General features: G+C 53.3%; 1 protein-coding gene across 12 annotated transcripts in view; it reads left to right on the top strand.

Moving 5' to 3' along the window:
- The window catches only part of ACSF3 (acyl-CoA synthetase family member 3), a 51,224-nt gene extending 30,021 nt beyond the window's left edge, over positions 1–21,203 (top strand). For 9 of the 12 annotated variants that reach the window (XR_011996087.1, XR_011996086.1, XM_072731324.1 and 6 more), the window contains 4 exons: positions 7,161–7,287; positions 14,811–14,945; positions 15,555–15,666; positions 19,437–21,203. Coding sequence is in view for 8 of the 12 variants with exons in the window: in XM_072731324.1 (XP_072587425.1) it covers positions 7,161–7,287; positions 14,811–14,945; positions 15,555–15,666; positions 19,437–19,614 (552 nt within the window). In the remaining 4 variants the exon portion in view is untranslated. Of the gene's footprint in view, positions 1–7,160; positions 7,288–11,239; positions 11,415–14,810; positions 14,946–15,554; positions 15,667–19,436 lie in introns of those variants that run through there. The other 3 variants (XR_011996085.1, XM_026004990.2, XM_072731327.1) reach the window with 3 other exon arrangements.
- The last annotated feature ends 2,774 nt before the right edge of the window (positions 21,204–23,977 follow it).

The raw sequence follows: 23,977 nt of genomic DNA, 5'->3' as shown, positions 1-23,977 counted from the left end.
CTTGTGTTTCTCTGTTCCCAATAACCAGAGCCTGCCCCCAGATACCCTGAGAGGTGTGCTTGAGCAGGGGACGATAAGGACCCACACCTCCTTCCTGCCATGGGCCTCCTCCTTGCATGTGTGTCCAGCCCATGTCCCGAGGCCTGACAAGTGGGCAGCACTGAGTGAGACAGCCGTTCATCAGGACAGCAGAAGCCCACGGCCAAGGAGGGACCCAGGGGACTTCAGGGTCAAGAGCTCTGCTGTGGGTCCTGCCCCTCCTCACCGGCCTCCGTGGCCCATAAGTTGCCCACCTGCATTCCTGCACCTTCCTCCACCATGCTTTCCCCCATTCCTTAGTGTGAGCTTGGGCAGGTGTCAGGGGTTCTACCTGGCGGCTTTCCAGCAACATCTGCTCATAGAGGAAAAGACATTCAGGCTGCTTGCAGATGAGGGAGCTGGAGGTTCTCTACCATGGTCCTGGTCACAGTAAAATGGGGTGGCACTCGTACATTGATGCACATGCCCTGGGGCACGTGGTACCCTACATGCCAGAACCCAGGAGCCCCCTGTAGAAACAGCCCAGGCTTTGACTGCAGTGTGTGAAGCAGTGTTGTGTGTGACTGCAGGGCTCCCAGATCTGTGTGCCCCATCCAGCCTGCCCCTGCCCCGCCCTATGCTCTTCCCAGCACAGGTGGGGTGTGAGCTGCACAGCTCCAGCTCTGCGGGGACCTGGTGATCTAGGCCATGGGTTTTAGTCTAAGCGAATGTTTATTGTTATGCATCATCTTAGATTATTTCTCTATGATACTGTTCTCCTCAGACTGTTCCTCTTCTCCTGGTTTATCTTCACTCTTGATAACACCTCACACCCTTGTCTCTAAAATTTACAATGTCAATGACCAAAATTAATCTGTCTTTATTTTTGTAGGGTCTGAGTCAGTAACACAAGCTACTGTGTGATGGATGAATGTGTACTTAGAGCTTCATATTGCTGCTTCACTTTTCTCTCTCCCTAAAGAAAGGAAAAATGCTTTTTTTTTTTTTTTTTTTTTTTTGCATAAGGAAAATGATGACATATCTTAGTTACTTGATACTTGCTTTCCCTACAACTGAGACTCCCTGGCAAATCTGTGCAAAAATTAGGATTGATACAAATTCTGTCTTTATTGTATTGAACCTGTGATGGGTACCACGTATTTGAGCAGAGTCTGTACATGGTTATATGTTCTCTATTGACCTGTGTATCTGTTTCTCTGCTCACACCAGTCTTAACTACTGCTGTGTTATGGTGAGTCTCAGAATGATGGCATTATGTCACCGACTTTATTCTTCTCATTTAAAGTTGTCTAGCTATTCTAATTATTTTGCCTGCCATGCCAATTTTTAAAATAGCTTGTTTATATCTATACAAAAATCTTCTTGGGATCTTGATGAAAACTGCGTTAAATCTGGGGTGCCCAGATGGCTCAGTTAAGAGTCCAACTTTTGGTTTCGACTCAGGTTGTGATCTCAAGGTCATGAGATTGAGCCCCACATCGGGCTCTTAGCTCAGCATGGAGTCTCCTTCAGATTCTCTCTCTCCTCCTCCCACTTGCCCCTCTCCTCATTCACATTCTCACTTTCTCAAATAAATAAATCTTTGTCTAAATTGCATTAAATCTGTAGATCAGTTTAGGGAGAATTAACATCTTCACTCTGCCAAGTCTAATGATCCATGAACATGGTATGCCTCTGTACTCACTTAGGTCTGTTTTAGTGTGTGTGTTTCATGCCCCACTAGATAAATAACCAGGTATCCCTCCTCTCTTCTCCTTTCCTCCATCCTCCTCCTTTCCTTCTTTTCCAGTTATTGTAGGTGTGGGGTTTTCTGTTTTTTGAACTGTTCATTGCAGGCATATAGAAATACATTGATTTGAGTGTTTTGGCTTCATAACCCTTAGTAACCTTGTTAAATTCACTTTTTAGTTTTAGAAGGTATTTTTGTAGGTTTTCTGGGATTTTTAAAATATCAACAACCATGTTTTCTGCAAGTAGGAACAGTTTTACTTCCTCCTTTGCAATCTGTGTGTTTCCATTTCTTCTCCTTTCCTTAAATGCCCTGAGGAGGATTTCCAGTGTGATGTCAAATGGAAAAAAAAAAAAAGGGAGACACCCTTACCTTGTCTTTGATCTTATGGAGAAGGATTGGTCTTTAATTATTAAGCCTCACATTAGCTAAAGGCTTTTTGTAGATTCCATCCTACTTATGATATGCTGAGTTCTTAGCATGAATGGATGAGATATTTTCACTTTTTTTTTTTTTTTGAGAGGATGGGGAGGTGCAGAAGGAGAGAGAGAATCTCCAGCAGACTCCTCACTGAGCACAGAGCCTGACACAGAGCTTGATCTCATGACCCTGAGACCATAACCTGAGCCAAAACCAAGAGCTGGATGCTTAACCCACTGAGCCACTTGGGCACTCCTGGATAAAATATTTTCAAGTGCTTTTTATTTTTTTTTTTTTACATCAACTGCTTTTTCCTCACTAGGCTGCTAATATAGTGGATCACATTGGTGGATTTCCTAGTGTTGAATCAGCATTGTGCTCCTAAGACAAACCGCACTCACTTGTGGCGTATTGTTTATTTTATATTGTGCTAGATTGGATCTGCTAGCCTTTTGCTGAGGACGTTTACATCGAGATTTCCTTTTGTTGTGCTTTTTTGTCTTGTTTGGGTGTCAAGGTAATGCTAGCATCATCAAATGAGTTGGGGATTATGCCCTCCTCTCCTGCTTTCTGGAGGAAGCTACATATAATTGGTATCATATACTTATTGAGATGTTGGGTAGAATTTACCAGTGAAACTATCTGGGCCTAGAGGCTTCTTTTTTGGAAGATTTCAACTATTAACTCATTTTCTTTAATGGTTATAGGACTATTCAGATCATCTATGCATCTTGGGTGAATTTTGGTAGATTGCGGTTTTTGAGGAATTGGTCCCTTTAAGTTGTTGAACTGATGCACGTAGGATTTCTCACAATGTCCCCTTATTCATCTTTTCGTGTCTGTATAATCTGAGGTAATGCCCTTCTCATTCCTCTTATGGATAGTTTGAGACTTCTGCTTTTTCCTTTGTTGTTCTTACCACAAGATTATCCTTTTATTGAACCTTCTTCAAAGAACTTGTTTTTGGATTCCTGGGGTTTTCTCTTTACTTTCCCTTTTTCCAATTCATGCATTTACCAGCACAGATTTCCTTGCAGCACCCAGGGGCTTGCCCTCTCCCTGCAAATTTTCGTATGTTTTCATTTTCATTCAATTCAAAATATTTTCTGATTTTCTTATTTTCCTTAAGACTTATTTGACTCATGGATTTTTTAGAAGTGTCTTTATTTTCCAAGTGTTTGGAGAGTTATCTTCCTGTTACTCATTTTTAGTTTTGTTCTGTTATAATCAGAGAGCATACTGGGTACAATTCCAGTTGTTTTGTGAAGGCATGTGTGCACCCCAGAATGCGGCCTTCTTGGTGAACATGCATTCTGCTGGTTTGGGATGCTGTGCAAATGGCGGTCCGGGGCACGTGGTTGGTGGTGCTCTGTGCCGCACATCCATGCCAAGTAACCAGTTCTGTCACAGAGGAGGGGTGTGTCTCCTCCATTGTAATTTTCTGTTTCTGCTTTGGGGTTTTTGCTGATATATTTTGAAAGTCTGTTACTTGGTGAATACACATTTTTAATTGTTACAGTTTCTCAGTGACTTGACCATTCTGTCGTCAGGCAGACCTGCTGGTAATGATCTTTGCTGTTAAGTTTGTTTGGTCTGGCATTAATATTCCAGAGTCGATGTAGTTTGTTTGGAGGGTGTTTCATGGTGTGTAGGGTCCCATCCCCTTGCTTCTAACCTGCCTGTGTAACTGTACCAGAAGTGAGTTTCTTAAAGAGAGTAGATGGTCAAATCATGTATGATTTTTCAATCCAGTCTGGCATTCTTTTAATTGGTGTGTTTAGAGCGTTTACACTTGACTTAATTATTGAAACACTTGAACGTATGCCTGCCGCCATTTGTTATCTGCTCACTGTTGTTCCCTTGGTGTCTCGTCCCTCTTTGGACTTATTTTTAGCATCCCATTTTAATTTACCTGATGAGTTTTTGAACATATGCTTTTGTACAGTTTTTTAGTAGTTCTAAGGACTACAATAAATACACTTCACTTTTTGAAACCTACTTAGACTCAGCACTTAACACTCCCAGAAGAACATGGAATTCCTCCAGTCAAAGAGAAAAACATTCAGTAACGCTTGTTAAAGATGGCGAGGCAGACTTTATTCAGGAGCATTGGGGTGAGTGAGGGCCCAGTGCCGTGGGGTTTTACAGTACAGGCGAGAGTTGGGCTTAGCTCTGAATGCAATGTGGGCCAGAGGAAATGTCCTACATGTAGCCACTGGGGTCTGTGGATGGACTTGCTGAGGGAAACACGGGGGGGCAGGTTGTGAATCTGGCTAAACTACCTGCCCAGATCTCTGGTGAGGGCATGCCAGGGTGATCAGATGTCACTTGGGGGTGGTAGCACATTTGAGGGTGACCAGTTATCAGGATGGGGGGTCTCTTGCTAAAGGAATAGAGCAGAGTTCTTGCTAGAACTGGATTTCACAGCAAGGGCACAGATGGGCCTAGGAGAAGGTTCAGGAGCCTGACTGCAGTCTGGTCAGGCAGAGTCTTTGTCGCCACCGTATGGTCACTTTGCCTTTTCCCCATTTAGCATTGTGTGTAACGACTGCATGTGTTATAAACTCCATCAGACAGTGCTACAGTGTTTGCTTTCAGCCTTCAGGATGGTTTTAAAGAACTCATGAGGAACAAAATGGTCAGTTTTGTTCACCCAGGTATTTACTGATTCTTTTGCTTTTATATCACTTCTGAGTTTCCGTATTTCCCCCTGGAATCATTTCCCTTCTGTCTAAAGGACATTCTCTGGTAATTCTTTCAGATCAGATCTGCTGGCCACAAGTTCTCTTGTTTTCAGTTTATCTAAGAGCATCTTTGTCTTTTCTTCCAAACCTGAGCGTTACTTTCACTGGATCTGGGATTTGGGGCTGAGGCTTGGGAGTGGGTCCCCCTTCTCTGGCCTGTATGGTTTCTGCCCAAAAGGCAGACGTCGTCAGAAGCATGGCTCCTCTCTGGCCACTGCCAGACTTTTCCTTTATCCTTGGTCTTCAGTGATTGGATTATGATGTGTCTGAGCCTGTGTTTCTTTGGGTTTGCCCTTTTGGGGATGTTCCTGGAGCTTCTTGAATCTATAGGTTTGTGTATTTCACCATACTTGAGAGTTTTCAGCCAAATTTTATCCAGTTTCTCGCTGCTCCTGGCATCTCCTCTGCTGGGAATCTGGCAGCAGCAATGTTGGTGTGCATGGTAGTGAGGAGGACGAGTGAGCATGTTTTCCTGTTGCTCGAGTTAGGAGGGCAAATCCTATTGACCGATCTTCCAGTTCAGGACTCTGCTTTGTGACCTTCTGCTATGAAGTCAATCCCGGGAATGTTTCCTACTTCTGTCATTGTATTTTTCAGTTCTAAAATTTCCATTTGATTTTGCTTTATAACTTTTATTTCTCTCCTGAGACTTTCAATTTTTCATTTACTTCTTGGGTATTTGGTCTTCCTTTTGGAGCACATTTGTAGTACATGGTTTAAATTCTTTGTCAGGTATGCCTAAACATCGGTGCCGCCCTGCATTGTCCTGCACCAATGGCCTTTTTTTGTTAAGAATTGACATTTTGATGGCTCTTCACATGCTGAGTAATCTTGTGTCCAGGAAATTTCAATGTTACATTGTAAGACTCTGGATCTCATTTCTGTCTGTTGGAGGAGGCTGGCTTCTGTGTTGTTTTATTTCACCCCATTGGCTTCAGCCCACAGGTTTCAGCCTGCCTTCTTGGGGGTTGGCAGCCATGCACACTTGTTTCAAGGCCTTTACCCCACAGGTTTGCTGTCCTGTGACCACTCTGACCTGAGCAGTGGAATCAGATAAAGGGCAGAGGTGGGAAGATGGGTGGGGTTCACATGAAGTGTGTGGTTTGGCTGGAAAACAAACACAGACCTCCTCTAAGCAGGCTGGTTGACGGGTGCCCGGCTGGGCCCCAAATGTGGAGCCCAGTCCCCTTAGGGCAGGGGCACCTGTGTCAGTAGGAAGTGGGCTACAGAGTCAGTGGGGAGCTGCTGATGCGGGACAGGTTCTGGCTGCCTGCCTGCCGCATTGGCCTTGGAAATGTGGATTGTGTCCAGGCCTCAGACAAATGAGATGTTTTTACAGCCTCTTTAAAAGGGACTCTTAAAAAAAAAGGGGGGGGGTCTCTGATTTTTATTTTTTTTAAAAAATAGAGGGGGCTGGTTCTTCCCCAGAATGAGTTCATTCCAGGTTGGAGTTGATGAGTAAGAACAGAGCATCCCTGGCCCCTTTCACTCACCTTTGCTCTGTCCAATGACGGCTTCACACAGGGCCTGACATGCACGGGCCTCTACACATTGTTTTTCTGACTTCACTGAAGCCCTACTCAGGTTCTTATAAAACTCAGCCTCCCTCCTGCCCTGTACTGTGGTCACCACGAGAGATGAATCCCCTGCTTCTGGGACCACATAATCTGGGTGCCACTGTGTAATGGGTACCTGGGGCTTACCCACAGAGCCGTCCTCTCAGTTGTGCTCCGCCTCCTCCTTACCAAGGAAAGAGACCGACTCCAGAAGGCCCCACGGGAGCCTCCGAAGCCCAGCTGCTGCAGCCCCGGTGGGTGTGGTGGCTGCCCATGCCTCCCTGAAGCTCCTGTGTGCCATGGTTTGTGCAGGAACACCCTGAAGACGGAGTTTCATGGAGTATCAGGAGCACAGTTTTAGAAGAGGATGGGCAGCTTGAACCTTGAACCCTGCCAGGCCCTGATTATGACATGGGTCAGTGACTCATGTCTTTAAGTCTAGAGCACGGGGCTTTTTAGGATGAATGTGGTGACACACAGCTCCCCACCCTAGTGGGCCAGCACTGCACCGTGTCGTCTGATGGAGTTCCAATGTTGAAAGATGCATTTTTCAATCATTTCCAACAAAGTGTCTAATTTCAGAAGCGAGTATGATCAACTGGGGGAGGGGTCACGAAAAAGGCAGATGAAGCCCCCATCTTGAGAGATGTGTGCTCTCTCCCTTGCTGACAGGTGACCCCAGGGTTCAAGGAAAAGGAAGGGGAGCTCTTGGTCAGGGGACCATCTGTGTTCCGAGAATACTGGGACAAACCAGAAGAGACGAGACAAGCCTTCACCTGGGATGGCTGGTTCAAGACAGGTAGGAGAGGGGCCTGGACACCCCAGAATCTTCTGTCCAGGACAGAAATAGGGGTGTACTCTGTCTCACCCATCATGGGTCAGGAGCCCCTGGATGTCAGACCCTCCTTGCCCCTCCCTCACCCCAAGGCCCCTACTTTAGAAGTCTTCTCCCCCCGCCAGGATCCAAGTTGTTCTGGGGTTCCTTTTCCATTTGGGTCATTTCACATTCTCCATGCTATGCCTGGGCCCTGCCTTGGTGTGCAATTGGCACCATCCCCGCAGGATGCAGAGCCTGCCTAGGATCACCCTGCATGCCTCACTTGGCCACAGTGGTCCTGAAACGTGGACTTTATAGCAGACACTGTGAATATTAGGTTTGCAACATATAGATTCACTGGTATCCCAGAACACCAGCCCTGGCCTGTAGGTGGTTGGGTTCTGAGTTCCAGGTGGTTCCTACTCTTCTTTCTGCCCATCTGTATGTCTAAAACTTCTCTGCGACAATGCATCATTTCATAATAGTCTTAAGACAATGTTTTCCAAAAAGAAAGGCCTGTTTTCACACATCACCACACATGGCCCCATAATCACAAATCTGCCTCATCTCCTGTTCTGTGGGAAGCAGAGGTGAAGAAAAAGGCAGCAAATGGGCAAAGCGGAAACCACGAGGCTACCATGTGCCCTTAGGAGATGGATGGTGGCCACACAGCATGTGCAGCTCATGCCTGGCATTCGCTCAGGCACCTCCCTGGGCTCAGGTCGGCATGGCTCTGTGTGGGGCGGGATGGCATGTCCTCTGATCTGCTGCTGTTAGACCTGAGGTCACCGAGTGGTAGAGTGGGGACCCGCATAGACCCCGGCAGTCTCGGGGTGCCGTGTGGACCTGTCGGGTGAGGGCTTGGTGTGAAGGGGCAGACAGAGAGTCTTCCTGAGGAGGTACGTGTTGGGGGCCCCCTTCTTGTCCCACTGTTAGGCAGCACATGGGTCCAGATTTGCTGGTCCCAGCCAGTCCCATGTCCACACTGTAGGTCCTACAGCTGTCTATGCTTCTCCCTCATGCCTGCAAACCTCATGTCCTGGCAGCTGGGTTGGAGGTGTCCAGCCTCCCCTGTCCCTGCCTGAGGAGCAGAGGAAGCAAGCATGGGTGGTTATGAGGGTTTGGAGAGGGGACATCTCTCAGCCTTCAGAGCAAGACCAGTAAGAACCTGGTCGAGAGCCCTGACAGGTGAGCAGAGGGCTCAGTGGTCGAGTCCCAGGAGCCCCGGTCACCTGTTCCAGGGCCTCCTAGTTCCGTAACTCAGACTGCCTGGATTCTCTTTGTGAGCATTGCATTCACACAAGCCAGCCCGAGAGCAGCAGACCTCTCCCCATCACTGTCCTTCACGTGAGGTGTTTGAGCTAACCTCGCTTCTGTGTATATCCCTCCTCTGTGTGGTCCCAGTGTGGAAACCTGACTTGCTTTGTGGCCATCTTCTTTTATTTTTAAATTCAGATAAAAGCTTCAGGGTTTTTTATTTTTCTTTAAAAGCACAGGAACCCAAGCCCTGTGGATTTTGTGGGTAGCAGCTCCCTGAGCGCCGGGCGGCGGCAATGCAAAATGTGGGGCAGTCAGCGTTAAAACGTTCAGCCACTGCTGCTGATGAATATTTGAGTTGAAAAGGAATAGCATGCATTAATTATTATAAAGAGATGTCTTTAGGAGAAAATGATTTTGAAACTCAGTTTAATTTCATTGTAATGCGCTGCAAACAGGAAGGGAGTGTGTGTGTTTAATTGGCTCTCGGGGGTGAGGCCTGGAAGCCGTGTGCCTTTGTCACAGGCCATTAGCGATACAGGCTGCATAATGAGCGGGCGCAATCAGCTCGCAGCTGCTGGCTCCTGCGGGGAGAGCATGATATTAAATAGAAATCAGGATAAATTAAACTTAACCCTTTCCCTGGCCAGCCCCTCCTGCCACAGAATTCTGGCGGGAGCAAGAGAGCCGCTGCTGGTGGGCCATGAGGAAGGGCTGAGTCCATGTCTGGATGAGGGGAGAGATCACCAGCCAGTCCTACTGCCCCCCAGTCGCCCATGTCCACCTCCTTCTCCAGATATGCAGGGGGCTCTCAGCAAGCCCTCAGGCATCGTGGCCTCCCCCCTACAGAGGAGACCCAAGGTCTCCCCCAAGAAACTCTGCTGACAGCCACGGTGACTCCTCCCAACTTTTGTTCACTTGAGCATCACCACAGCCAGAGAGAAGCTATTGGACATGCACACGGCACCAGTGCTAGCCCAGGGTAGGGGGACAGCTGATTCCAGGAGCCAGGCATCCTCAGGCCTTTATGGTGAAGCAGAGGACACAGAGGTGAGGACACAGAGGTGACATGGGATGGGGACGAGGACATGGAGGTGACGCAGGATGGAGATGAGGACATGGGACAGGGACAAAGACTTGGAGATGACATAGGATGGAGATGAGGGCATGGAATGGAGATGAGGACATGGGACAGGGATGAGGACATGGAGGTGACACGGGATGGAGATGAGGACATGGGATGGAGATGAAGAAACACAGGACAGAGGTGAGGACATAGGATGGACATGGGGACAGAGCTGAGCAGATGTCACAGTTCCTACTACCTTTGACGCTTCCTGCTAAGCAGATCTGTGTTGGAGACACTGCTAACTGAGCATAAGGAAACACACAGCCTCTCTGACTTACTGTAAAAATACTTCACCATGCACTGTTTAGTGTTAAGTGACCTAGTAAACAGTGCATCATTTCCACATCAGCGTGTCAGTCAAAGATAGTTCAGGGTTCTGGGAAAATCCACCAGAACATCAACGGGTTCTTGCCTCCCTCCATGGCAGACGTGACGTTATTCCTGGAGACAGACATCACAGCACCAGCAGAGTGACAGCGGAGCCCTCACGGGCCTCGGCACCCATGTGGGGCTGCTCTCCAGAGCCACACCTCCAAACGACTGCTCACATAGCCCAGGCCCTAGGGGGAACAGGCGCAGGTGATGGGCACATCACAGAAGAGCAGAGCTCTGGGCCTAAAAATACACAAGATACCATCTCACTTCCTCGTGATGAACAAGAGAAATGCGGAAACAGTGATTGACTCCTGTCACCAAATGTGAAATTCTGACAAAGCTGGGCCTCGCTGCCGTGAGGCGGGTGCTTTCCCTCCAACAGGTGACACTGTGTCCAGAGTGTTTCTGGGAACCTGTTCATCAAGGGTGACGAGAAGCAGGCAGAGCCAGGTGCACAGGCACCTGCGGCGGCATTATTTCTAAAACACAAGGCTAGAAGCTGTGTTCAGATGCGTCCAACAGCGGGTCTCAGGAGGCCTTTAGACCTTGTGCTCTGAAGAGCAATGACATGACCTGATGACCTGTGTGTTGGGTGTGGGCATCTGCGCGTCTGTCACCTGCTAGGCTCCTGTGAGCCGAGCATGGCTGCTGGCCACCATCACTTACAGAAGGGCTCCTTCCATCCTTGTATCTCTGGTCTCCAGTGTTCCCTCGCTGAGCTTCACTGCTCTCAGGGACACACTTGGTACATGCTCTGCTCACGTTTCACACCTCTCCAATGGAGAAGGCATCAGAATGGCACTCAGGCACAATCTGTTCTGCTCATCTCCTGCCTTGCCACTGTTGGGAGTTCTGGGTTACCTCTCCAACAAGGAGATCTCCCATCTTGACCTGTAAGTCCCAGTTAGGAGCTAGGCCAAGTGCTGCATGTTAGCGGGTATGGGTACGTGGAAGGGATGGCTGCCCCTGACCTGTGCATTTCACTGAGAGGAAGGCAGGGTCACCATGAAGGCTATGCCAGATGACAGAGCCCCTCTGGGATGCTGGGTGGACCAGCCATGCAGTCTGCAACCAGCCCAAGCCCTGTGCTGGTGACTCCTTCTGTGCATGGAAAGTTTGGATGTGTTGTGTCTTTTATTTTTATATCTTGCTTAAGAATCCTTTGTTTCCCAGGGTTCGCGGGGGTGCTCTCCTGTGTCTCTTCTGCCGCTTTCCAGGCTTTGCGTTCATAAAGTTAAGTCCCAGACCCCCTGGAACATGTTTTCGTGAACCATGACACAGTGACCCAGTGGCAACATGAGACCGTCTTCTGTCTCCTCTGTTGGATGTTGAGCACCTGCTGCACGCGGGCTGGCTTCTGGGGCCACTAGTCAGTCCAGACCCCTGGGCAGAGGATGAGTGTCTGTAAGTCTTCAGTTTTTATCACAGTTATACACAGATGGCTTGAAGACTCCACTAGCTTTACCAGTGTGAGAACAGTAGCCATTTGCACCTGAGCTGATTCCATCTCTATACCTGTCCTCCCCCTGGAAGCAGCACATTCAGTGACTGCAGCACTGTCTGTGCCATGCGGCAGTGGATGCAGCACTCGCTTGAGCCTCATGGGAACTCTGGTCCTTTTGTCCTCTCGCTCCCTGAGTGAGGCGCCCTGGTGCCACCATGCCTGCTTGGGGGGGACTTCGGGCCCTGCTGCCCTACATAGGCCCCCCTGTGTCTCACAGCTTCCTCCTTCCCTGCTGCTCTGTAGTTGGGAGAGCTGCATTCTCCAGGAGTGAGCCTCCTGGCGGTGCAGTGTCAGCTGTGCGTTTTGTGGGGGAGGGGTGTCTAACAGTGTCTTCACTAGGACAGGCAGATAGAGTTCAGGGTTAGAGATCATATTTATTGGTTTCTAGCTTCACCATGCTTGCTGTCGGCTACAGCCGCTTCCTGCTGGGCACTGTATGACCTTCCCCCTCTTGGGAGTCCCAGAGAATCTTCTCCATCCCAGATTCCTAACATCCGACAAGTTGAGTGCCTTGGGTGCTCTGACTTGACTTCCTTCCTCGTCCTCACACTCTGGACACCACGTCCTGTGATTGTGGGAGCCTTTCAGCTGATTGTCTTCCCTCCAGAACCTGGCCGGCACCCGGGGGCTAAGAGCAGGAAGGGCAGGTGGGAAGAAGTCCCCCCACTCCAGCCCCAGCTTGGGGTGATGCCAGGAATAGCCCGTGCTGGAGTCCAACAGTGTCTAACAGGTGCCAGGCACAGAAAGGATGGCTGAGTTCTCAGCTGCTTCCCTGCCCGCCCAGTGCACACCCCCTGTGCAGCCGCCCCTTGTGCACCCGCCCCAACCCTGGGCAGCCCCCACCCCCGAGAGCAGAACAGGTCTTTCCCAGCAGGGGGGATGCTGATACCTAAGGGACAGATGACTTCGTTGGACACATTCATTAGTATCACAGTGAGCAGTTTCCTGTGCTTGCCTCTCAGCCGGGAGCTTAGTTAATACCAATTCTTTACCTAATAAGTGATTGCTTGATCACAGCGAGTTGCAGACATGGGACATAACTTGGGGATGAGTCCCCCAGGGTCGGCCGGGAGCTTCTCCACAAAGCAAATAGCGGTTTCTTAACCCTCTCTATTTGAGATGGGTACAGATTCATGGGAAGATGCAGGTGGCGTGCAGGGTGGCCCCTTACACCTTCTCCCCATCCCCATGTCCACATCCTCGTCACCAGCGTGACAGCAGGGCCTGTCCCTGGGCTTTCCAAGGCCCGCCAGCCCTACACAGGTGTGTGCACATGCATGTGTGTCCTCTGCTCACTGCCCTCATGTCTGCTGTGCTGCAGCCTGTCTGTTCCCATCTACCCCCACCCCTCATCCCAGCCGCCCTGTCACTTGTTCAGGGAAGAGGCACCCTACAGGTGCCACCTCTGGAGACCGGCCTTTTCTCCTCAGCATAATTCTTTGAATCTGCATCCCTGGCGAGGCCTCCAGCTCCACACCTAGCCCTGCAGGAGGCAGACACTCAGGGAAAGCATGGAAGGATCTCCTCTGGAGGAGGTGCAGCCCATGGTGCGGAGCAGGCATGAGCTGGCACATGCCAGGTATCAGTGCCTGAACACAGGGCCCTTGTGTACACCTGACCAGGCTCAGCCCACATCTCCCTGGAGGCAGGGCCAGACACAGCTGCAGAGCTGCTGCTTGGTGTCCAAGGTGAGGCGGGGCCTGAGGTGCGTCACGTGGCGCCAGAGCAAGGCCTTGGGCTCCCCATGGGAGCACAGGGATGGGGAGCTCACCAGAGTATCTCAGCCTCCACCGAGCATGAGCATGCCAGGTGGGTAGGTGCTGTCATCGTGCCACCTGCTTCCTGGAGGCACATTAGTGTTTCTTCCTGCCATGAATGGCAGGACACCACCTGGCCACACGGAGCCTACACAGCCTGCCAGCACCTTCTCAGACGCCCAATGGTACATTTAGGGATTAGGTAGCTGGGGGTCAGGAAGCTCTTGGGGGAACATACAGCTGTCCAGCCAAAGCTGGGCCTGCACCCCAGAAATAGGGGACTCAGTGGGTTTGCAGGACCCAGGTCAGGTGTGTCCACCCCAGTCGTACCCGCAGCCACACCCACGTCCCTTCCCACCAGCCAGCCGCCACCCAGTCACCGTTTCCAAAGGTACACTTGCAGTGCCTCTGTCAGTGGGAGAGAACCCACCACACTCCTGGCCCTGTGCTCTTGGAGCCTGGCCTTCCCGCGCCGCCATATGTAAGCCAGTCACCCATCCCTGCACCAGCATCTGTCGTGTTCAGTAGACCGGATCATGCCCTAGGCCGCGGCAGGTCGGGCAGTGGCAGATGATGGATGGTGCCTTCCTGCGTGGGAGGCGTGACTCGTCATGAAACATTGATGATTTATTCCAGCTAATGACCCAGCATGGGTCTCAGGGTGTGTGAGCATAGGCAGGGAGACACCAGTGCTGTTCCCAGAGGGCCGGGTAGGGGCATCCCCACAGGCACACGCTCACATGTGTGTGCCCCATGGGAGCACTTACACATGCCACACGTATGGACATGCATCCACCCACATACTTGGGCCCGCCTCCCCTACACCCTCCCTGTTCTGGTCTGGCACTCACTGTCCCCCACCCTGCCACCTGCCTGTGCTAGGATGCCTGGTGAGCATCACGTGGCCCAGTGCTGCCCAAGAGAGGACCAGGTGGACCTCCGGGCCTGGCATGTGAGGAAAGCATGGCAGGAAACCACGCAGTCAGTGTGGAGGGGCAGGAGAGCGTTCTCCTCCTTCAGAGACCTGGGTGACTACTTGCAGCCCAGGAGACCCCACGAGTGAAAGCGGGCTGCAATGATGCCCAACTCCACTGGGACCCTGCTGTGACTGGGACCCCCACCCTGATGGGATGGCAGGAGACCGCAATTCTTGTTCTCTCTGCTCAGGCCTGAGAAAGAGCAGGAAGCAGTGTTGCTGAGTGCTGACAGCGGTAGGTGTCCTGCCTCTGAGCCCTGATCTCTGCTCTGAGACACTGCTGTGTGCAGAGGGCCGTCTGGGGTCAGGCCACAGGCTGAGGTCACAGCCCTTGAGTTCCATGCTTGCCCCCTTGTTCTGAAACACCCCACATGCACCCCCAACACCCCGTGGGTCCCGGGGTAGGGGACCTATGCTCCCTGACACAGGCACGCAGCATGCATGTGCCCCTCAAAACCTGTTGGGCCCTGGAGTGCACCTCTTTGTGACCAGACCCCCTTTCCTCAGGTGACACGGCCGTGTTTAAGGACGGCATGTACTGGATCCGGGGCCGCACATCCGTAGACATCATTAAGAGCGGTGGCTACAAGATCAGCGCCCTGGAGGTGGAGCGGCTCCTGCTGACACACCCCAGCATCACCGGTACGTGGCACCCAGCCCCATGGCAGGGACTTCCCACCGCGAGCTGGGTCCAGACCCGGCCGGCTTGGAAACATTCTGAACATGCTTCCATGTGTATTTCATTGTAGATAGAGCCAGACCAGGTTACTTACCCTTGGGGCACAGTTAGGGACCTCCCCACCCCTGGCACGTCCATACGCCCTGCCTCTGCGCCATGGCTAGCATCCAGGCCTGAGCAGGTTGCACTGGTCTGCACAGCCCATATGCTCAGGAGCCCTGGCTTGCTCAGGAGGGCTGTGGTGGGGGGTGGTCTTCGTGCTGCCCCCATGCACTGGTGGTTGCTGGTCCGGGAAATGTGGGCGCTGCCCAGACCTGCTCCTACCTCAGGTCACAGGCTGTGAGGACCATGGGGATGGCAGAGGCTCCCCGACAGGACCCATTTGTTATCATCCCCAGCCCTCCTACCAGTGATCCTGCCCTAGGACAGTGCAGGGGGGTGGAGGGCAGAGATGGGAAAGCCAGCCCCCACTCTGGGCTCCACCCAAAAGACAGTGTCCCCTACAGGACCCCCATGTTGACCCCATGCTCCCCAGCTGGCAGCAGTCAACATAGCATTTCTTCTGTTCACAGATGTAGCTGTGATTGGAGTTCCAGACATGACATGGGGCCAACGGGTCACCGCAGTGGTGACCCTGCAAGAGGGACACTCGCTGTCCCACAGAGAGCTCAAAGAGTGGGCAAGGTAGGGGCAGGCAGGGGATGGACTGTCCCGGGGTCGAGGGCGGGGTGGGCAGCGGGGTCCTGAGTCTTGCAGGGACGGCGGGGGAGCCAGGAAAGCCAGATGACATGTTACATTCCTGAGGCTGCAGGGAAGCTCCGTGATGGTAGCTGGCGAGCTGTAGTGAGTGGTACGTCCCCTCCCAACCCTCTCCTGGGCAGACCACCCACCCACCTGTGCTGAACAAGACAAGGATTTTCATGTAGCCTGGGGTGCTGGGGCCACAGCTCTGCATTCCATGGGCTCACTTTCACCTTACCGTAGACCGTCCCCAGAGCTTCGTGCCATGTGCCATGGCTCTGGGGCTTTCTCTGCATGCTGACACTCACAGGCCCCCTCCCCTATGCCTGCAGCACCCTGCAGTCTGTCCCACCAAAGGCCAATGGGATAGGCAGCAAGAAGAGCAGTAGCGCCGAGTTCAGAAAGGAAGCTTGTCATGATACCCCCAGTCTTTATTTCGAACCTGAGAGGTTTCTCCTTCCTCTGCCCTCTCCCTGCACCCCCTTACTTCCCAACTTGCCTCCCGCTCCTCAGCGCTAGAGATATTTTTGGCTCGTCCAACATGATTTCACAACAGCAGGAGCCCTTGTTTCATGAGGGGACAGCACAGCTGGGCGATTTACTTCCCCTGGATTTACAGAATCATGCTTGCAGCAAGCTGTTTAACAAAGGAGAAGCTTCTAGTCGCCCTCTGCCAAGCTCTCCACCAGAGAGGGTCAGGTCCAGTGTCAGGGTGACCCATGGCTGTCCCCAGCCAGAAGCCCCCATACCCCATGTTCACACTTATCCCCTTCGGTGCATGCACACCTGTCTGGCTTGTGGCCATGGCCACTGTGTGTGCTTGGGGTGGGGGGGCCGCCCCCCGGGAGGTCAGGGCAGACAGTCTATCCACCATCTCCAGGACTGTCCCTCAGTGAGGCCGGCATCCAGGCCTCTGTGTCCTCAAGCCTGGCAGTCATCAGGCAGTGACGTGGAGGCCACTTAGCCTGTGGAGAGCAGGTCCAATGTGGCTCCACCTCTCCCAATGTGGCTCTTGAGGAAGATGTACTCTCTCTCTCTCTAGGTCATGTCCACAGCCATTTGGGGGTCTTTTTAGAGGTTTCTTTAAATAACATTTTTCTCTGTGCTCCCGTTTTTTTTCTTTTTGGAGATTCCATGCTCCATCTCTACCCTCCAGGAAGGGCCTGACCCTTCTTCCTTGTTCTGTGCCCCAAGCTGGAGTTGGGGGTTCAGGCTGCACATCCCCTTGCAAGGGTGAGCATGGCCTGGAGTGGGGTCTGGGACCACCTGCTACCACTTCCATCCCCCCAGATTCCAAGTCAGAAAGGGATGTGGGATTTCTACACCTGGAAGGAATCTAGGCTCTGTGATCTTGAACACAAGTGATGTCTGATGAGACCACGAAGGAGTGGTGGGCATCCTTGCTTTGTGCCTGCCACACCTTCTCCCTGGAGAACATGTCCGTGGTTCTCATGCATGTGTCCCTGGGGAAGCCTGCTGTTCACAAATAACTCCAGTCTGCCTTGATGCGCGTCTCATTTCCTGTTGAACCTGTTGCTAAGCTGTGGCCCTTTGCACATGTCCAGGGCTGGCCCATGTTCCCAGGAAGAGCCCTCAGTCCCCAGGGGTGAAGGCCTGCTGTTCTCAGAAATGCCAGGCCCACAGGTGCCCTTCAGAACGCTTCCACGTCATTTCCTAGCTTTTATGGCTTTCGTTCCTTTTTTTTTTTTTTTTTTTTAAAGACTTTATTTACCTATTCGTGAGAGACACAGAGAGAGAGAGAGGCAGAGACACAGGCAGAGGGAGAAGCAGGCTCCATGCAGGGAGCCCGACGCGGGACTTGATCCCGGGTCTCCAGGATCACACCCCAGGCTGAAGGTGGCACCAAACTGCTAAGCCACTGGGGCCACTCTCATTCCTTTCTTCTAAAGTGGCTGCCACGTTAGGGTTCATAAGGCCCGGCTCTATCGACTCCCCCATAACCTCCTTCCCCCGCTTCATGCACCAGCAGCACTTCTGCCGCTCTGGCTCTGCACCCTACTACTATTGATGCTCCAACAGACTCAGCTGCAAAAGGCCAACTGTTGAGCAGAAGCCCCGCTGAGAACAGTCAACCCTCATGTGTGTTGTATGTTGTGTGTTGTGTATAGCATGTACCGTGTCCTCATGGCACATAAGCTGCAGAAGGAGGAAGAAAATCACAAGAGGGACAAAACACATTTTCAGTTCTCCTCTATTGAAAAATCCACATATGAGTGGATTCATGCAACTCAAGCCAGTGTTGTTCAAGGGTCAGCTGTGTTTCTGTTCAAGCGTTGTCTCTGGGAGAGGGTTTAGTCACCAGGAAATGCCATGTGTGTCCCAGCCTGGCCCCCAGGCCCAAGGGCCTCAGCAGCTGCCTGGGGACTTGGCAGCGTCTCTGTCTGAAAACACCTTTAATGTGGCCTTCATTCCCGAGTTCTGTCTGTGGATTGACGGGAACCCATGCCCCACAGCCTGCTCACCTGGCCATCCATCATAGGGATCGCTGTGCCTCGGGTGGCACCCGGAGCTACCTCTGCCCTCCCTCTCTGGGCCCTGGCACCAGCTGGATGCTGGCCCACCAACAGGGAAGACAGAGAAGCAGGCGTGGGGAGAGCCACCCTAACTGGAGTACCCAGGTTTGGGCAGTGGGGCTGGGGCACGGGAAGGGCTATGTTCTGTGATGGGGCTGCAGGGGTGCGGCCTGCCATGCTGCAAGAGTCAATCGGACAGTCCTGGTAGCTTGTTGCAGCAAAGTCCAGCCAGCTGCATGTGTCCTCTGGGCCCTTGTGGACAGCTGCCAGGACCATAGGTGGAGGCACCCTCTCACGCATGAGCCCACACCTGCACCCCAAACTCCCCACTGGCCTGCAGCTGGTGCATTCAGCACGAACCACCCCAAGGTAACCATGCATCACTGGGGTATTGGTGATACTTGGCACCTGTGAGCACTTGGACCCTGCCCACAAAGTCAATTATCATGTGTTATTCACGAGCACCCAGCTGCTAAGGCTGAGATTTGGGGGTTCTCTCCTACCACACATCATGAGCTCACCATGATACCTCCCCAGTGGCTGAGACCCCCACTGCCTGGCAGTATCTTGTGCTTTCCTTAACCTTGGGGCATGTGGCCCCCATGTGCAGCTGTTGGAGGGCAAGGAGTAGATGGCTGAGACGGGGTCTCAGGAGAGAACCAGTGCCCGCAGCCGAAGGAGTAGTTTCTCAGAGTAGAGCCTGGAGGTGACAAGATCCCACCATGTGGCCACTCACAGGAGAATGCACCGTGTAATGGGGGGACCCTCCTGAGAGTACAGGATGCAGGGCAGCTGAGACCAACAGGCCAGTCCCTCCCACTGCTCATCCCAAGGCTCTGCAGGAAGGATAGCACCAGTCCACAAGGCCACAGCACCCAGGGGTCTGCAGGCATCCACTGGCCCTGCCCACCTGCCTGCTCCACCCATGTGGCCAAGGTCTGCTGTCATGACAGCCAGCTGAGAGTGGGGCCTGCTCTTCCCGGCTCTGGGAGGCCTGGCCCCAAGGAGGGCTCGTCCTCTGCCCACATCCTCTCCGTGTTAGCATTCTGCAGCAGAGATGCCCTCCTGGGGCAGGCACAGGTATGGTTGGACTTCGGGGCCCCATGGGACATCTGCCCCCCTTGCCAGGCTGCCTGTCCCATGGTATGCCTGCCACTCAGACCCTACTTGTCTCTGCAGGGGCTTCCTGGCCCCGTATGCTGTGCCTTCGGAGCTCCTGCTGGTGGATGAGATCCCGCGGAACCAGATGGGGAAGATCAACAAGAGAGATCTCCTCCGGCAGTTCTATCCGAGCAACCAGGGTGACCTGAGACCAGGCGCCAGTGAGCCAGATTCCCCTTTACCTAGAGCCCCCTAACCCAGAGAGAAGCAAGATCACGGTGCTCTGCCCAAGGCTGCTGGGGAGTGGCACTCACAGCACAGCTGCAGTCGAGCTTTTCCAGAATGTTTGTACCCAGAACGTGTGTCTAAAAAAAGAGCAGCAAAACCAAGTGGAGGGGCCACTGGTCCTGGGCAGGGGGAGGTGACCATAGGAAGGCCATAGACGCCGGCATGACCACCCCCCACCCTTACGCCATGCAGCCTAACTCCCCTCCCAGGCTCCCAGGGGCCATGTTTGCTCCGGTGATCAGCCCACGCTCCTGCCTGAGGCCGGGGCACACACCTACTACTAGTCACCACCTACTGAGCAGGCTGGCTACCCAAGGCCAGCTCAGCTGGCTGCCTGCCATCCAGCTCTTCTCAGGGGGACGGCCGTTGGCATCACATCCAACACTGCGTGACCAGGCTTCTGGCTGTCCGAGGTCTTCCCTTGTGGTGACTAGGGAGCCACATGCCACTGGAGACACTCCAATCGAGCCCTGCAAGTCTTCACTGAGTCTCACTGGTTTCCACTGTATCTGTCATACTACTGGACATTTTGATTTCTGAAAAAGTTTATGGAATTATTTGGTCTATGCTATGATCTGTATGAAATACTTTCAAAAAATAATCGTCCTCAACTGACAAGACCACAGAAGGATGTTGACTTGTCTTTGGAATGCACACGTCTAAGAACACCAAGTGCTCTGCCCCACTTGCTGTGTCAATGTGACCAAGCATCATGAGGCTTCCAGAAGGTTCCCCCTTGGCTGGAATGGCCTCCCACACACACAAACATGTGTGCCTGCTTCCTGAGGGCACGGCCTTGGCTGGACAACACCCCCATCCTGCACTCCAATCCCAGTCAGAAGTCCTCAGTGCTGAGTCCTCGGGGTCAGGACAGATGCCCCTTGTCTCTTGGGTGGGGGTGGGGTGTGAGTCCCTACAAGGGCCTGGGGATTGGACTCTCCAGGTGTATCCATGGGCAGAGCCACTTGCCACCCTCCCCCCGCTCCCCGCTGCCCCTGCAGCCCAGGGCAGGGGCCAGGCGCCCCTGAGGGAGGAGGTGGTGCCAGCACTCCAGGCCAGCTGAGGCAGGGCGACCCCAGGAGTCAGGTCCTGGTGCACTAAGCCTGACATTCCTGTCTGGGGAGGGGTGTAGGAGACAGGCTGTGCTCCGCTTCGGGAGGTTAGCATCTCCGTGTAAAACAGAGTAGTGCCTGATGGATGGAAGCAAACCCCACGTGGGAGACACGCACCCCTGCCCTGCAACACGCCCCGGCCCCTGGCTGAGCAGCCAGATCGTAAAGTCCTCCAAGAACTGCTGGAACCAACTTATGCTCAAAAACTCCCACTACTTTTCTGTTGAGTTTCTACAGTTTCTACATAAAAATGTTCTTGGGCAGCCCGGGTGGCTCAGTGATTTAGCGCCGTCTTCAGCCCAGGGCGTGATCCTGGAGACCCGGGATCGAGTCCGACATCAGGCTCCCTGCATGGAACCTGCTTCTCCCTCTGCCCGTGTCTCTGCCTCTCTCTGTGTCTCTCATGAATAAATAAATAAATTTTTAAAACAATAAAAAATAAAAATGTTCTTGAAGAAGATTCAAGCACTATATTATAAACAATAAATTTGGAAACTGTGGCTCCAGTTCTTAAAGCAGCCATGGCTTGTGTGTGACCTCACCACTGGGGCCCTCGCCCTGGCCCCCCAGGTGACTGTGCTGTCCCCTGCCCACTTCTCCCAGCTGCCCCTTCCCTTCCTGGGCCTGTCTGTGCCTCCCCTGCCCTGGGCCGCTGGACACTTGGCTTGCATCTCCCATCCTGTGTCCTCAGCAGCTGCGGTGGGGCCCGTCTTTCTACTTGAGGGCTCTGCTTCTCTGGTCAGTTGCTCAGGGTCACCTTCATCATTGTGGTCCTGTGTGCATTGCCGTGGCTGCTCGGTGGCCCTTCTGGAACCTCCAGAGCCCAAGCAGCACACTGGGATCCCTGTGCCCGACCCTGGTGTGCCCTCTGGGCCCACGTTCCCCACCCCAGCCTGTGGCCTGCAGGGCACAGCATATACTCCTTTAAAACATGACCAATAAGTAAATTCTGGGCTCACCAAATAGATCAATGTCAGATTATCACACCCACATCTGTGACACATCCACATACATGGGGACATGTCTCTGGGGAAGACCTGGACATTAGTAAAACTGGTAGATGGACGGCCACAGGGTGGGACAACTGCCTGGGACCCTCTGCCACGAGGTTGGGGGGTTTGCACCCCCTGAGTAGGAGCAAGAGGAGGGCAAAGCAGCCCCACTCAGATCCCCACTGTGTGCAGCAAACCTGACTGGCTGTGTTCCTGGAGCCAGGCTCACAGACGGACTCCCAGGGGGTGTGCCCAGCCTGTCATGCAGCCTGGCAAGCTGTGGCCATGTGCTGAGCGGCTGTCCAGAGTCCCAGGAAGAGGGAGAGCAGGTGAAAACCACACTGTGGCTGAGGGGGGCGGTCAGATACACAACAAACTGAGTGGGGCCGTGTGACAAAGGGCATGGGCAGTGGTCGGGGCAGGAGGGCCAGGCAGTGTTCCCAGGAGCAGCCTGGGATGTGCTTTGGCAGCAGGGGTAGGAGGCTGGTACAGCGTGTGCCTAGGAGAGGGGTATTGGCTCGGTCTCCACAGGCCAGAAGGTCACCTCAGTCCTGGCCACACCCTGGAGCTGCAGCAGCAGGACTGTCCCTGAGGAGCCAGAGCCAGAGGGACCAGGTGACACTGGATTGGCTGGTGCTGGCCTGGACGATGAGAAGTGGGGGCCACAGAGGCTTCTAGAAGCCAGGAAAGATGGGGAAAGATTCTCCCCTGGAGATTCCAGGAGGAACTGGCCCTGTGACAGCAAGATGTTAGCACATGAGGCCCCGGCTGGACTTCCTACCCCTGGCCTGAGAGGACCAGCCTGTGTCCGCCCCCAACCCCATCTCCTCTCCACTGGCGTTCTAAGAGGAAGAAAGGGGCCACTAGAGGTCCTCTAGAACCCTGTCCAGGAGCCTCTGCATTCTCCTCTCACAGCCAGCATCCTGAGAACTTGGCCCCCTTCACACCCTTCGCTGTCACCATGAGAGATACATGGAAGTGGGTCTGGCATCGGAATAGAGGGGTGTGGGGCAGAGGTCTCCGGGCGGGGCATGGGGGGCTGGCTCATCCTTGCAGATGCCATCACTCAGCTGGGGCAGGAAACCCCAATTTCATCTTTGCCAACACCTCCCAGCAAACTTGCCTTCCTTTCCCTCCTCCAGTTCCTGAATTGGGGACATTTCCATGATTTGGAAAGCAGTGGGGTGGGCGGCCAGGGCCTAAGGACCCACCCTGGCACCTGCACACCAGCCTGTGTGCCTCTCAGAGCCTGTTTCATCAGGAAGACAAGGACAAGGGCACCCACACTTGGGGACAGAGGATTTGGTGGAAATCACATTCCTGAGGGTCCCTCCCTGTGCTTGGCCCAGGTCATGGGCGTGGAAGCCCCTACATGGCCCTCAACCCCTAACAGGTGTATCTTCCAGACCCTCCATTCAGGGGCCCCAGAACCTGGGTGTGCAGGAACAGGGCTCGGGATGGTGGGGAGCCTGGGGGCCCAAACTGCATGGGAGCGGTAGAGCTGGGGCAGGTGGTTCCATCCCTATGTTTGTGCTGGTGCAAAGCGTTTGCTGCGGGTGTGTGCAATGTGCACATGTGCGTATAAGGGGCTGAGCACAAGCGTGTGTGGGGCTGGTCGTCTGTGAATGTGTACATACAGGGAACGTATCTGTGGGCTTGCATGTCCACTTCTGGGTGTGACCTGCCTGTGTGAGGACTGCACGCCCCTCCACGTGGTGGCCTTGGCCCTCTGCGGCCCTCCAAGCGGGAACCAGTCCCACCCAGGCAGTGTCTCTCGTCATTGGCTTGCAGGGCACGTCGTCCGCTAACAGTCTCTCGCAGACGCACAGCCATTCAATTACTCTGTAGCGGCTACAGGCCATTAAGCCATCAGTCGGCTTCATTCCAGGTTGCCAGCCCTCTCCCCCCCCCCGCCAGCTCGCTGTCGAACCACTAAAACAGCAATACAACAAGCAGCCGCATCCCTGGTGCCCCCGTGATGTTCCGTTGGCACCTGCCTCAATGGGGAAGAGCCGCTGCTTAGAAAGAAGATGATGTCAGGCTGCAGCAGCCGATGGACTGCCTCCTGCACACACGCAAGTACACACTGCATGTGTGTGAATGGACAGATGTACACGCCTGAGCACATACACACAGACATGGTCTGGACCCTGAAGTCCCCTGCGAGGTGTCGGCTGCCTCTGAGCCTCCGGCGGCCAATGAGGGCCAGAGCAGGATCCGGGGTAGC

This window comes from Vulpes vulpes, chromosome 12 (genome assembly GCF_048418805.1).
Source record: "Vulpes vulpes isolate BD-2025 chromosome 12, VulVul3, whole genome shotgun sequence".
In the NCBI taxonomy this organism is placed as follows: domain Eukaryota; kingdom Metazoa; phylum Chordata; class Mammalia; order Carnivora; family Canidae; genus Vulpes; species Vulpes vulpes.
This window is presented reverse-complemented; position numbering and strand designations above follow the sequence as displayed.